This window comes from Chrysoperla carnea, chromosome 3 (assembly GCF_905475395.1).
Source record: "Chrysoperla carnea chromosome 3, inChrCarn1.1, whole genome shotgun sequence".
Taxonomy (NCBI): domain Eukaryota; kingdom Metazoa; phylum Arthropoda; class Insecta; order Neuroptera; family Chrysopidae; genus Chrysoperla; species Chrysoperla carnea.
The window spans coordinates 56,527,306-56,543,879 of NC_058339.1; the positions used below are offsets into that span (position 1 = coordinate 56,527,306).

General features: G+C 29.6%; 1 protein-coding gene across 3 annotated transcripts; it reads left to right on the forward strand.

Moving 5' to 3' along the window:
• Positions 1-264: 264 nt before the first annotated feature.
• On the forward strand, positions 265-16,373 carry LOC123294798 (kelch-like protein 10). Of its 3 annotated transcripts, none has more exons than XM_044875950.1 (6): positions 265-729; positions 1,763-2,014; positions 4,119-4,975; positions 7,523-7,668; positions 14,227-14,655; positions 15,776-16,373. In XM_044875950.1, exons 1-6 carry the CDS (start codon positions 545-547, stop codon positions 15,995-15,997), a joined length of 2,091 nt encoding a protein of 696 aa, XP_044731885.1. In that variant the 5' UTR covers positions 265-544; the 3' UTR covers positions 15,998-16,373. The 3 variants fall into 3 exon arrangements, with proteins under 3 accessions (XP_044731885.1, XP_044731886.1, XP_044731887.1); XM_044875951.1 differs by having other exon boundaries at positions 15,791-16,373; XM_044875952.1 differs by having other exon boundaries at positions 15,718-15,816.
• Positions 16,374-16,574: the final 201 nt, after the last annotated feature.

Genomic DNA, 16,574 nt, shown 5'->3' on the forward strand with positions numbered 1-16,574 from the left:
ATAGAAAAACAAGTACCTATAATAATAACTTAGGAAATCGACACATTTGATTTTTATCATGAAATATACACGAAAGTATTAAAATTTTTCAAATTAATTTTATACAAATTAATAAATATTTATGTCATTTAAATTCGCACCATATTAAAATACACACTTTAACCACATTATAAAAATATATTTTTTATAAATGTGGAAAAATGTTAAGAAAAAACATATGAATTAAATTTTAAAAAGAAACACTGCATTGAAGTTAAAAAAAATATGTATTTATTAATGTCCAGATGTCCGTAACCAAGGAAAGAACTGTTTTAAACCAGAGCTCGACGTTTGGCTTGTCGACAAAAGAATTATTTTGCTAAACTTGCCAATTCATAAACAATTATTTGAACCTTTTCTACCAAAATTACAAGTTTATTTTTTCAAATTGAGCTCGCAACTGAGTTCCATATCACAAATTCTTCATCATCATCTCAACATTAATTATTTCAGCATCAATTGTATTCATTTTTGGGGGGTGGGTGATAAATTATATTTGGATAAAATGGAGTTAATGGGAGGTGGTAAACCAGTAGCAGAAAATGGACGTTGCATGAGTATACAAGCAATGCAAGCTTTACAAGAACTACGTGAAAATAATATGCTATGTGATGCTATAATTCGGTTAGACGATGGTGGTATATTTCCAATACACAGAGCTATTTTATCAGCATGCAGTACATATTTCAGGTACATGTTATTTTTAGTTATAAAAGCTGTGCAAAATCAGGAAAATTAACAAAATTCGACAAACGGGTTACCTTTAATTTTTGGGATGCCTTTACATAACAGTTCTCTACTGATAATTTCATCTCTCATCGAGTTTCTTAATGAAATATTTTTGGTTAAAAATTGACCGAGATGCCATTGAACCTGGCTTTTTTTCGCATTTCACCCATCTTGTGAGAATATGGTTTTAGTTCGCATTTTATTGATGAAGTCCTGCTGTTATAACGTGGACCGGTCTGTATAAGGAAACTCAATGAGGGTAATGGTCGAATTAAATTAATTAAGCACAGCTTTTCCGGAATGTAGAGTGGCAACACTAACACATTTTGCTATACAATTGATAAGGAGTTATGTACACTATTAAGTTTTACAAATTAAGTAAAGATATTCGAGTATCGGCATATAACTCCAAACGATCATATTTCCGGGAAAAATCAAGTTAGAGATGTCTTGTAAAGTGGACAGTATTTGTCATTTATAGGACGATAATATGACGTATGCATATTATTGGTATTTTGTTTTTAGCTATACGTAAAATCGTTTAAACAAATTAAATACAGTGTGATCATTTCAAAAGTATCCACCCTTAATAACTTTTGCCTTGATGTGATTATTGTTTTGGGTGAAAACACGTCGGTTCAGATATTGAGGGGAAAATTAAAAAATGATGTCTAGAATTTTTAGTTTCACCCCTTCGTCCTAGCCACCCCAACTTTAAAATTTCAAATGGCACTCCCTACCTTGTTATGCATCATTTGAAAGGGCAGAAAATTAGAGAATAATATTATCTGTTTTTACAGATAAAAAAATTATTGCTTAGCATGATTGGTAGCGTTATAAACAATTAAACGACGTTGACTTTCGGATTCATCAGAAAATAATACGCCGAAAACCATAGGTCCTTTTCGTGGATCTCAATCGACCACAAAAACTGGCTCAACAAAACCCTTTCGTCGAATAAACTTCTACTTTATTGACGAGTTTTTTTTTTCAGAGCATTATTTACGACATCTTTGCACGGTGAAGAGAAACGTGATATCACATTGTCGGGTATTACTTCCGAAATGATGCAATTATTAATAAATTATGCATATTTACGTAAACTAGAAATAACAGAGAAAAATGTATATGAATTATTATTAACAGCCGATTACTTAAGTATATTGGGAGTACTTGAATTATGTTGTTCATTTTTATCATCAAGATTGTCACCAACAAACTGTATTGGTATTATGTTTTTTGCTAGGTGCGAATATTATTATCATTCTTATACAAATGATTGAAGAAAATATAAAGCGCAGACGGTGTTAATGTGGAGTTAACATTCAGGTAGGGTAAATAAATATTAAAGATGCCCCCACCCCCCTCTACCATACTGGTGTATTTAATAAATATTTATTTATAAAAAATTTACATTTTATATTTATATTGAATCATTACTATGAATTAATTAATTGAATAAAAATATTAATAAATACTTTAAAGCACTTATAATATAAAAATGCGTGGTCCATTTGAAATTTTCTTCATATCGAGGAAGAACACTCGCCCCTACGGCGCCTGCAAAGGAATAACACTTTCTGGACAACAATCACATAGATGTGCCCTTGAGAAAATACACGTGGGAACACTCGCGTTTGTCTACGGCATGGATACTTTAAAAAGATTTGTTTGTACAATTTAAGAATTTTTCATTTTTTCAATTTGTAGAGTCGTAATTTTGAGCGAGTGTTCATCCACTGTATGTTATTCGAAAATTTTATTAAATTAAAAAATGGGGCACATAATATTTTTTTAGCCTATGTGATTGTTGAATACAAAGAAGGTTACATTGAAAAAAACAGTTTTGCTTTATCCTTTTTTGAAAATTTTGTTTTATGCGCTGTGCCCAATTAAGTCGGCACCATATGGAAAACTTTCTTATTATTTGTTTTATGAAAAGTAAGTCTTTATAAAAAGTGGCTGCATAGCCAACAACGCAATATGAAATCATTACATATCAATTTTTTGCATTCGTATACAAGGTTTATTGAAAAATGTAAATTTTTCTCAAGAGTAAAGTAGGTATATCTTTATTGTTTACAATACATCCAATATTATGCATATTTACGTAAATCTATCTATCTTATTGCTTTACTAACTCTTTATATTAGCACTAACTTTTACGCGCCGCTTCGTCCGTGTATATTTAATAAAATAACTGGCAAAATCATTAAAAGTAAATAAAATAATATTAGACAAACAGGGTGAAGGAGACACAATTTATGGACATTTGTTCAACCAAGGTTACCAAAAAAAAAAAGGAAATGAATCGAGAGAAAATAGAATTAAACAGAATGTAGTAATAGAATAGAATATAAAAAAAATTATTTCTTTTAAAATACTTCTTTTCAATGAATATGCAATAATCAAAAGTACACTTCTTCGATTGTTTTACACAGATACAAAATTTTACAAAGTGTATGTATCATGTATCAAATAACCAATTTGCAATTTATTTTAAATGTTAGAAGCATGTCTGATAACCTTGGTTCAACAGATGTCCATAAATTGTATCTCCTTCACCCTGTTTTATGAAATGTCAAAACAATAATTATAATTTTTTTAATTTAAAAAAATATATATATCTTTATAAATTATAGCTCATGTGTTATTCTGATGTATGAACCATGAAGTTTCATTCAAATCCATTTCGTAGTTTTGGCACGAAAGCTTAGCAAACAAACAAATAACCTTACTTTCACATTTATAATATATAGGTATAGGGATTGATAATTTATGTCTACAGATCTACATTTAATCTAAGATGCACTGACAAACCCTGATCAATTTGTCTACATGTCGATTTGTAGACATAAATTATCAATGATATTACAGAGAAGAGTTAGTAAGAGTAGCAAAATATATTTTTTCATGGTAGATGAATAATATTGAATATCTGATTGTAGTTTTCAATTAGGATAAGCTTTTCTCAATAATCTTGGTGAAATTGTAAAAAATAAAGGTACTTAACTCTTGACACGAATGCAAATAATTGACATCTGATTATTTCATATTGCGTTTCGGGCCATGCATTATCAAGAATAACTTTTTTGATAAAACAAATTATAAAGTTTTCCATATGGTGCCGACTTAATTGGACACACTGTATATAAAGATTCCAACTAAAACCTCAACGAAACTCTTTGTCTGAAATCAACGATAAACTTCAATTGATTATTATTTTTGCCAACTAACCTTATTGGTTAAAATACTGATCGATCACTGATCAAACTTTTTGTTGCAAAAAACCTCTTAGGTATACATCGGAATACTGTATTTACTAGCGATTCATTTAAATTTATTTTCAGGAGTCATTTTTGTACAGATTTAGCTGTAGAAGCACATCGATACTTAATGAGATATTTTGTATTAGTAGCTGCTCAAAGCGAAGAATTATTAAGATTACCATTAAACGATTTACGAGACATAATTGCAGCCGATGAGTTGAATGTAAAATCAGAGGAAACAGTATGGGAAGCCGTTTTACGTTGGATAAATCATGATCCAGAACAACGACGTCAACATATTGTCATATTAATGAAAGCAATACGCTTAGGTTTATTAGATACACAATTCTTTTTAGAACATGTTAAAGATCATCCATATGTAACGGCATGCGAAGAAAGTCGACCAATGATTATTGATACGTTAAAGTTTTTATACGATTTAGAAATGATCACACATAGGGATGGCGAAGTTCCTACACCAGAAATTGCTAGACCACGTGTACCACATGAGATATTATTTGCTATTGGTGGTTGGAGCGGGGGATCACCAACAAATTTTATTGAAACATATGATACACGTGCTGACCGTTGGGTGAAAGTTGAGGAAGTCGATCCAACTGGACCTAGAGCGTACCATGGCACAGCCGTTATCGGATTTTCTATATACGTTATTGGTGGCTTTGACGGTATGGATTATTTTAATTCATGTCGATGTTTTGATGCTGTTGAAAAATCATGGAAGGAAATTGCACCTATGAATGCACGTCGTTGTTACGTTAGTGTGGCTGTATTAGGTGATATCATTTATGCAATGGGTGGTTATGATGGGCATCATCGACAGAATACTGCTGAAAAGTATGATCATCATACGAATCAGTGGTCGCTTATTGCACCGATGAATATGCAAAGATCGGATGCAAGTGCTTGTACATTAAACGGTAAGTATATTTTATTGAATTCAATATACAGTTTGGCAACCTTCTCATTAACCATTTAAAATATAGGAAGTAAGAAGAATTTTTACATATGTTCTTATGTATAAGACAAAAAAAGAGTCTTCAGAAATTGTATTGTGTGTGATGGGTGCACAATCATATCATTTGATCTGTAGTTGTTTATGTGTATACATGAACACAGACGGTCAGTCTCATCACTTGGGCATCACTTTAAGTTGTACACATACGATACAGACTGCAACGCGCACAGTACATTTCCACTTCGTTTTATACATAAGAACGTCCATCCAAACTCTTCTTACTTCATATACTTTAAATGGTTAACGAGATGGTTGCCACTGTATAGGTTTGAGACATCACATCTGTACATGGATTATGCATGCGAAATTATTTAACTCCTGCATTACGGGAAAAAATATCGAACATTGTATAAAAAGAACTTATGGTTGTAAGAAAAGCAAACTCAATACAAAGAACGCATTTGGCGAAGAAAATTACCAATTTAAAAAAAAAAAACTAATCCTTATAATTTTCAGAAAATTTGATTTTGGGAGTGCTTGCTTCACACGTCTCATCTTCTATAGATAATATATAAAGACATTTCATAATAATTTTCGTTGTATGTAAAAAGCGTGGGCAATGTATTTAACAAATTTAATATAATTATAGTATGGGCAAAGAAAATGTATCAATTCAGAAATTGAATTGATACATTTTTAAGAACCGGTTTTTGTGCCTAAGTTTTTAGTCTAGCCTTGGGCCTTTTAGAATAATTTGATACGCTGGAAATAAAAACCCTAGACTTTGAATTGACATGAGTTTTGCGGGCTATTTCCTTTTTTCTCTTTATTTCCCGATATTTTGTAGCCTCATTAATGGATGAAAGTAAGAAATTTGTGTGACTCCTTACTCTTGTCCAGCACAATAACCTTATTTTCATAGTGGAATTAGATATTGTAGCTAAATTGGGCTATAACTTACTAGCTATAACCTTTTTGGCAGTTAAATCATTTTTGGGGTTTATTTGTCTACATCTGCAGGTTTTAAAGGTTCAGGAAATTCATCAATTTTGAATTACTATGAATGTATTGATTGCAGAAATGTTTAAAGATCTATCCCTACTACGAACTCGCGCTAATTATTGAGATTCCTCCAAAAAACATTTCTAGCCTTCTCTGATAATTTTCATTCATGTTCGAAATATAACGGATAAAAATGTTATTTCTCAAATTCTAAAATACATCAAAATCCAGACGTCTTTCATGAATTTCCAAAAAGCATTCGTTAAGTCGTTATACAAAGATATCTAGTCCAAAATGATGTAAATTACGTTTAAAACAGAATCTCGATGCAATTTTTGGGTTGGATACCGGTCTATCATGTATATGAATCGATTGAAATAATATTAAAATTATTATGTCATTGGCGTTTGCATACCTATCTCGTGTACATTTTATATTTACAAATATTACCAGCCACTTGCATATAATATTATAAAATAAATTATCAGAACATTATTATACATTAATTTATGTATGTAATAATTATTTAATTTAAATTAGTTATAATAAAAATGACCATTTTTATGGTCATTTATTCTTTGAATTGTTGTAGTAAAATGCTAATTTTAATTATTGAAAATCTGAAATTCAGTACAAGGCATATAATATAGTGAATTGTTCCTAAAATTTATATCACTTATCAATTCTACATTCTTTTTATTTCATTTTTATTTTCAAAACGTTCTCTTTTAAAACTGGTAGTTTAATACTCGAAATTAGCGGCTTTTTAGTTGTTTAAAATTTTATAAATATTTATCAGTTATCAGTTATCAGTTTTATTATTTTTTTTATAAATAAAAAGCTAAAAACATTCGGAAAAAATGTTACAGATAATTGTACAAAAGTATATTAGTGTATTCAATCAGTGCCGTAGCTAGGAATTTACTTTTAATAAGCACTTCAGAAGGAGGACTTACCAAATGGGTCCTTGCTTCCCACTACTATTCCTTGTACCACGTCTACATATTGCTTAAACAAGGGGAGATAGGAGCCCTAGTGCACAGCGTTTTCCTTAATCTACTTCTGCCTTAAAATTGCAGTTAAAATAGTTAAACTTTTAATCGCGAGTAACAGGAGCGAGGAATTCAGGCATAAATTGCATTCAAGCTAATATATCCATAAAGTAAATAACTACCGAGCCAATATTGGTTCAAGCCAGGGTAATGATTTTTTAGTATTGTACCAAAAATTGTTTTTGCTTGCTATTAGCACCGAATGTTAACACCGCTTCAATCGCGGGTAAAGGGTTAGTAACATAAAGCTTGGAAAACCAGCCCGAATTTCATTTTCAAGTTTTGATAATTCCTACTTGTATAACTAAAAATTGTAAAATGACGTCGTTAGCTAAATTCATGTATGAACCTTAAAAAAAATTATTTTCAACTTTAGTTAACTCACCTGGTACTAATAAATATTGTCTTAAGTTATAATTTTTTTTTTTTAATATAAGCACATTTTTATGTTATAGACAAAATTTACATAACTGGTGGTTTTAATGGACAGGAATGCATGCATTCGGCCGAAGTTTATGACCCTGATGTGAACCAATGGACCACAATTACACCAATGCGTTCAAGACGGTCTGGAGTATCTTGCATTGCATACCACAGTCATGTAATGTATATTTTTATTTATATGATTTTTATTAATATGGATATTAAAGTTATTTAAAAAAAAATTTTATATAGTAGTCCAAGCTCCCTTAGCAGCAATAATTAATACATAAGCTAATGATTGTTTATTAATTTCTTTCTTATTTACAAATAACCACGCGCAGGGGCACGAATGACCCTGTTTATACAGGCTAAACAATTTAAAATATTGCATTTCTCACCAAAAATTAAAGCATTTAAAAAAAAAATTCAAGTGAAGAGATCCGTAAATGTAACTTTTCAGTCGGATATGATAATTCGTACAATTAATGACTGGCATTCGGTTAATTTTTTCGAGTCTTTAAATACGGGGCAGCTTCCCCTTAGACACTCTAAGCAACGTCCTTGTCACGACTTGCTTATTTTAAATGTTGTATATCGTGATTACTACTGCCCTGAGAGCTTGGCTAAGTTTTGGAAGTCAAGAGTACGTGTATGCACATTCTTAAATTGAATTTGCCTTAATTTTACAAATATTTTATCAATATGTAAAATATATTTTTATTTCAATAATTGCAATTGGTCCATTTGGTCAATTGGAAAAAAATGTTATTCTCTTTATTCATGCAAAAGGAACACTAGGGTACAATCTACACTACGAGTACGATCAACACCTTTAAGTTCATTCAAATTTTCTTTACTAACATGATTTGCCCGCGTTCGGAAATTGAGAAGAGTGATTTATTTAGAATTATTAATATTTTTTAGAATTAATATCTGTAGGTTACATGAATATACATACACTTCTAGTTTGAGATTTTCTTATGTTTGAACTATAAAAACCTATCTGTTATAAAAGTTTTTTTTTAGAGAGTGGATATTTCATGTTCTGGTTTACAATAAGACATGATATTGAAAAGTCAAAGATAAGAACTAGTAGGATTCATTAAACGAAAATTTACGTTATGCTCCAAATTGATAAAATCTAGAAAATTTGCCTGCGTTGTTCAAATTTGCATGTTAAATATTGCATGATGATTTTCTCGCTAACAGCTATGACAACATTTTTTTCCTAGCATCATTATTTTTAAGCGTTACAAACTTGGGACTAAACTTAATATACTATGTATATTTCATATATGCATGGTATAAAAATTTAGAGTATATCTACTGTCCGATCAACCTTAAATATTATAATAAAAATTGTATTTTTATTTTAAAGTATGTTATGGCAGTTTGTATGTTATGTATCATATCAGCGAAAATGTAACCCGTTACTTTACTAGGAAGCACGATATTAGGTATGTCGTGCTTCCTAGTAAAGTAACGGGTTACATTTTCGCTGATATGATACATAACATACAAACTGCCATAACATACTTTAAAATAAAAATACAATTTTTATTATAATATTTAAGGTTGATCGGACAGTAGATATACTCTAAATTTTTATACCATGCATATATGAAATATACATAGTATATTAAGTTTAGTCCCAAGTTTGTAACGCTTAAAAATAATGATGCTAGGAAAAAAATGTTGTCATAGCTGTTCATAAAATCACCTAATTAGTCCATTTCCCGTTGTCCGTCCGTCCGTCCGTCCGTCTGTGGTCACGATAACTCAAAAACGAAAAAAGATATCGAGCTGAAATTTTTACAGCGTACTCAGGACGTAAAAAGTGAGGTCAAGTTCGTAAATGAGCATTATAGGTCAATTCGGTCTTGGGTCCGTAGGACCCATCTTGTAAACCGTTAGAGATAGATCAAAAGTTTAAATGTAAAAAATGTTCCTTATAAAAAATAAAAAACTTTTGTTTGAAACATTTTTTTGTAAACATCACTGTTTACCCACGAGAGCGTTAATTAGGTGCAAATTTTATAGTATGTATTAATATAGGAATTGTGTGTTGCCTATTTAAAAGTGAATATCTTTTGTTATTTACGTGACGTCAAAAAAACAAACAATTGCGCATCAACACTGTCTATACATTTTTGTATGTGTTATGTGATAAAGAAATCAACACTAACTATGCATGGTATTTCAACAATTAACTCAGTCAATTGTTTCTTTTCACTTGTTTTTATTAAAATTGAAAATTTTCGTCTGAAAATTAAATATTTAAATGTGTATAGTATATTACTAGTAATCGGATTTATGAAATTATTAATTTACTAAAAATAATAAACAATCGTCTTTTGACTTTGTCCTTTTTGGTGAACGAAAATTTTTGGGAATTTGTTATTTTTTTTAAAAGAATATTTACATATATATTCGTAACTATTTTTTTTAAATTTGTACGCTAAGGATGTACGTGCACTAAGGCAATTTTAATATATGAAGTTGGGCTAAGTCTAAATGAATTCTGGAAATTTAAAAAGGGGAGAGGGGGTTCGAAGAACTTCAAGTAGTTAAAGGTTAAAGTTAGGTATATCATTTTAAATGGAAAGCCTTTTATAATATAATTCTTTAGTATTAACCTTGATTAGTGTCCGAATCATTGTGATTGATACTGTTGTTCTACAATTAGTAAATTAAATAACTATAATAATTCAATATTCTAATTATGTATTAGGGAAGTTATAATTATAGTAAGTATATAGTAAGCACCATAAACAATACATGTATGGTGGATATACTTATATATTTATTTTATTTTAATTTTTCACTTTTTTCACCTTCATATTTAGCCCAGGAGACCAAAGGATTTTTTTTTTAATATGACAAGCATCATCCTAATATTTCGTGACTTCGGTTTCGAAGAGACGTCCAACTTTTTTATCTAAAAAAATTTATGGTATATTAGCTTTCACGAGGCTCAATAATAACTTAATTTTTCGTAAGATTTTTGAAGACTGGCGAGTTTTGCGGAAGTTGAAAAACCTATATTTGATTATTTTTCTTATTATCCAACTGTCGCAAAACACGCCAGTCTGCAAAAAGTTTCCGAAAAGTTATTATTTGGGATTGAATTTTGTTTTTGTTAGCCCATTTATTGAAAAACCGGCATTATAGTAATAAGTAGACGGATATCGACGGATATCCGTCAAAATGAAGCCTGTGTGTTCGATTATGACAACATACTACTTACGAATCTTAAGAATTTTCGTCTCGTCAAATAAAGCCAATTCAAAATATTAGCTTGATGCTTACCATCCAGAAAAAACTCTTTGATATCCCGGATCAATTTTTATGTGAATCATAATTGTAGATATTTTTCAGCAAGTAATCAACTTAAAATTAAGTTGACATAAAATTTTTAACATTAAACAATTGTTTAAATATCCTGCATATGCCCGGATAGAAATGTTTGAATTATTTAAACAGGACATATAATCAACAATACCTCATACAATTATATCAAAATAGCAGTTACTTGCCCGCTCTGATGGGTAAATTTAACTTTCAAAATAAAGACCGCCTTATACCCTTTATCCTTTCTCCATTACATTCACAAAATAGACGATACCAAATTTAAAAACAAATGCTATCCACTACTCATAAAATTTTATCCGTAAGCTTATTTACGCCCGATTAATGCGCCATTTAAACCAGGCATGGGCGAGTTATTTTAAGTCAGTCACCATTGTTATAACTTTATTGTATGCCATAAACTTTTGTGTGTGTCTTTTTATCCAAGTCCGCATTGCTAATAGAGTAGGATGCGAGACGTGTATAGAACTCTTCTACCTATCTCAGTTTCTCTAATAGTAATGAGATAGGTAGAAAAAAAAAGATGTCTCTCTGTCTTACTCGTATTATTGGCTGATACTGGATAGGTTGTCGCTGTCTTATTCGTTATTTAGTTACAGAAGTCTGAGGTACTTCTCTGAGTCACATTTGCCCATGCCTGCTTTAAACACTAGCCCTTAAACATCCTGTATAATATGACAATATAATGACAATATAATTGAATTATCCTTTTGTTGTCTTTATGTTCGTTAAACTCATTTACATGTCTGCATATAAACATTTTATTTATAATTTATAATAAATAATATTTACATGTTACAAAAATAAAAATGTTAATAACAATGAAATAATTATTTTAATGAATATTTCTTTTTTTTATCTTCTTATAAGTATGTATGTATGTATGTATGTATATACCTAGTTTATAATATGTAAAAATAGCTCTTGTATTTATTTATAAATTAAAATATCTTTATTTATAATAAATAGGTAAAAAATATATCAGAGTAATTAATGGGTTCGAATAAACCAAGAATACTTCCTCAATTTAGAGAAAATCTATTTAAAAAAAACGATTCATGTTCTATTGTGGGGGGAGTTGAACCTTAATATTAGAAACAAGTGAAAACAAACAATTAACTGAGTTAATTGTTGAAATACCATGTATAGGCAGTGTTGATTACTCTATCACATTACACATACATACATGTTACACATACATAACTGATATCCTCATATAATACATACTATACAATTTACGCCTAATTTGCGCCCTCGCGGGTAAACAGTAATGTTTACGAAAAAGAGCTTCAAACAAAATTTGGTTATTTTTTTATAAGGAATATTTTTTACATTTAAACTTTTGTTCTATCTCTAACGGTTTACAAGATGGATCCCACGGACCGACCCAATTGACCTATGTTGCTCATTTACGAACTCGACCTCACTTTCTACGTCCTGAGTACGCTGTAATTTCAACTTGATATCTTTTTTCGTTTTTGAGTTATTGTGTTGATGGACAGACGGACGGACAACCGAAAATGGAATAGTTTTGCATTTTATTTTAATGATTGGCAGACTGCAAGAAGTTTTTCCCTGTGTTTTAGAAGCAAATGTTAATTTTAAACTATGCATTAATTCGTTATGAAAGTTATTTTATACATTTTTCTGTAACTTGTGGCTGTAGGTATCAAGTCCTCTATCATTGGCAAACTGATGTTTTTCTGTTACGAGCTGACAGTCAAATGTGATGCTCTTTAAATTCATTTGAAAACATACATTCTAATAAAAGGATCTTGTAAATTGGCTACAAACATTTTATAATAGGTTGTAGCACATATTAATTGCAAATGCAAATGAATGCATATGAAAACACATATTAAATACGTCATTAGATAAATAATAACAATAACAATTATTATTTTGAAAGACACACAATACTTTCATTAATCATAATGTTTTGCAATTATTATTCTAGTTTTTTTTTTGTTCAAGAGCTATAAATGTTACTTTTTTGTCGTTATCATGATTATATTACAGTTTAGGGCATATATAGAATAACTCAAAAAAACGGACAAAATTATTAACTTCTAAAAATATCCCCGAAATTTATTTAAATTTTACTTGCTAAACATTTTAATTTTACGATAAAGTAATTATTTGGCAAATAAAGTTTTATAGATATTATCTCATATAATAAATTTTAATAAAATTAGCTTTGTTTATTTGGGAACTACTAATAATAAATTGGTAGCTATATATTTATTACTCATCGGGGCAAAACCTAACTATCCTTCCAGCGATATCTAAATCTTATCAAAATTTGATCTAAGAGAACTAATTCTGTAGATATTTTAAGCTTTAGAGACTGAGGCTAGTTCTGTTTGCTCTAAAAAAAAAAAAATCAAAATATGCGCTGTTTTTTTAACATGGGCCTAGAAAATTCAAAATAGTTTTTATGGCAACCTATAACCTTTCACCTATAATAAATTTAACAGTTATCGCTTTTAAGAATTCCACAAAAAAAAAAAAAAAAGTTTGTAACTTTTATTTCAACTGTCAATCAATCGTTACCTATTTGTATTTTTTTAAACCTTATTTTATATTTATGGCTTAAATCCAACGCTAGTACTATGAGAAATTAATATCTTCTCTATGCCTTCACCATTTTAAAATATATTTGATATCATATTTTCGAATTGTGTATAGATATCAGGGTACCTTTTAATGCATTGTCACTGTTTTTTATTACACTTACAAAATTTCAAATCATTCAGACGTCTGTGGATGAAAATTGAATGGACAAATACATTTCCTCACTATTCTAGGATCCATACTACACATTTCATAGTCGAACAATGTCCACGACCGCACCCAAGTTTTTCTTATCTATTTCTGTATACTGAATTGAATTTTCAGGCGTTTTTGACTCTTAAGTGGGGGGGGGGGTCAAAAGTTGTTATGAAAAATTGCCATGAACATGCATCGTCTAAGTAGATGAGCAGCTCCTGACTTCACCATTTCTTCTTTAGCTTTTACTTTTTAGCTTTTAATCTTGTTATCTGTGTATCTGTGTATCTGTCTGTGGCATTCTAGCTCCTAAACGAATGAAATGATTTTTGTTTGTTTGAAAGGTAATTTAATCTAAATTCTTAGTACTGTTTCAAGTTTAAGTTTAGGGTTCCGTACTAGATTACAACTACAAAAGAGGTGATGAACTTCAAACGACCGAGCAGATTTTCTTAAATCATAGCTAAAAATCAATAATTTTGATCATAGCTGATCAAAATACCCTGAAAAAAAAATCCAAATCAGTTCATTCGTTTAGGAGCTGCGACGCTACAAACAAGGATCTCTTTAAATTTTCAATTATTAAATAAATTTTTAGGTATATGTAATTGGTGGTTTCAATGGTATATCACGTATGTGTAGCGGTGAAAAATATAATCCTGTAACAAATACATGGTCCCAAATACCCGATATGTATAATCCACGTAGTAATTTTGCAATCGAAGTTATTGATGATATGGTGTTTGCTATTGGTGGTTTTAATGGTGTTACAACAATATATCACGTTGAATGTTACGATGAAAAAACAAATGAATGGTACGAAGCTACAGATATGAATATCTATCGTTCAGCATTATCGGCATGTGTTATCACTGGTTTACCAAACGTATATGATTATATACATAAACATCGTGAAAAATTAATGGAAGAAAAACGACAAAAAATGATTGCATTAGAAACGGCACGGCAACAAGCACAAAATGAAAATAGTTTAACACAGAATCAAGTTGGTCCACAAATTGTTCATGTAAGTATTTATTTTTATATAAATTGCAGTTACATAGATACTAAATTCATTTGAAGTCATAGCAAACATGTTTTACGAAATCAATAACCTTTATTTCATATAAATTTTATATTTATAATCGAGGAAATAAAACCGAAAAAAACAGTCTAATTAAAAAATTGATTCATCGTCATTAGATTTAAATTTTTGCCTGAGTGTACCTAACAATGTGATATACATGCGAACTTCTGTTCCATAGGGTGGGACAGAAGTACTCCACTTCCGGTCACCACATTCTCTTTTTATATTGAAAAAAAAAACTATTAACAATTCCCAGTATTTTTTATTTTTGAAATTTTTTATCTAGCTTCACCGTTTCCGAAATATATAAGCATTTAAAAAAATGAAATGCTAATTTTCGCCGGAAACTTGTTATTGTGGAAATTAAAGACTATTTTTTGATTGCGGTCAAAAATTTAATTTGAAAGCAATTAAATATTATATTTTGCACAATTATAAAGACTTTTTGACTCTTTTTTTTCTTCTTTTGCATCTTTATCTTATAAGCGTTTGAAAAAAAACAGCTAAAATTAAGGCTTAAAGACGCGTTTTTAGACTTGCTAAAAATCGAAAACGATGAGGCAAGGTAAAAAATGTCAATGGTCAAAAGGTCTTTATAATTGTCCCAAAAACAATGCTATTTGTGGTCTACAAATCAAATTTTTGACTAAAATTATAAGAAAATCTTATTTTACATCAATAAAAAATTTTTGGCAAAAGCACGTTCTTTTTTCTTCAAACGCTTATTATCTAGTACATTATAAAAAACGTTACAAAAATCGGCTAATAATAGTTTTTTATATTTAAAAAAAAAACTGAAAACTTCCTTCAAATTTTGCATTTATTTTGCTTCCAAAATTTATCCACACCTCCTGGAATTGGGCAAAAATTATGAAGGTATTAAAACGATTTCTAGCATGCTGGAAATTATTTCTTCAATATACTTTTTATGCACTTTATTTGATTAGACGACTAGAAGCAGGTATAACAATTATTCCATTCAGGTTTGCTCAATTTTTTTAGATTTGAGTGTACACATTACTCAACTTGTTATATGTAAATTATACAAAATTTTCATCAGGTACATCAATTACAGCAACTAAATATCATACAACAATTGAACGGTGGAAATATACAGGATGATCTACCAGCATTAATGCCAAATAACAATCAACAAGATAATAACAATAATAATAACCATGCAATGAATCCAAATCTAGCAAATAATCCAATGATTGTGATTCATCCAAACAACGATGATGATATAAATGCTGACAATGACATCAATGGACACCTACGGTAAATTGGGAATCGAATGTATGCTTTGTGCGATGATATTTGATATGAAAAAAAGATTTTTTTTACTATTTGTTTCAACAATTTTTTAAAACAAATATGAAAAAATAGTAAAAACTTTTTAAATATTTGTCTACGAAAAAACTACCAACCACTAATCGTCACAATTCTCCAAAATCCATCAATGTTTATACCGTAAATAATCAATCCATTCTGGAAAATAATTCGGAACACTTTTACAACTACAATATCCACCATCATAACCGAATTTCCAAAATAATCCCTACAAATAAATACAGCAACTGCTACAGAATATTGAATTCTCCGATTCGACAACGTATATCTTAAAGTTTCAACAGGCCTGTTTTTTTTTTGCAATAGTTTTTTTTTACAAGTACAGTTTTTCTAAATGAAAATTATACAAAACAATAATTGTTTGTTCACAATTTTTAGTAATATTATGAACAATAACATTTTAAAAACAATAATACTTAATAATTTTTTATTAAAGCTCTGTTCTTTTTATATATTTTTAACCACTCTATATGTTTTTTCTAATTTTTATCTGCCTGTTTACTATTTTA

Bases quoted from the DNA above. Each gene is read 5' to 3' on its own strand.
- LOC123294798 (XM_044875950.1), top strand. From the start codon at position 545: ATGGAGTTAATGGGAGGTGGTAAACCAGTAGCAGAAAATGGACGTTGC. The intron at 2,015-4,118 runs GTGCGAATATTA...ATTTATTTTCAG, and splicing joins GGTATTATGTTTTTTGCTAG to GAGTCATTTTTGTACAGATT. The intron at 7,669-14,226 runs GTAATGTATATT...ATAAATTTTTAG, and splicing joins GCATTGCATACCACAGTCAT to GTATATGTAATTGGTGGTTT.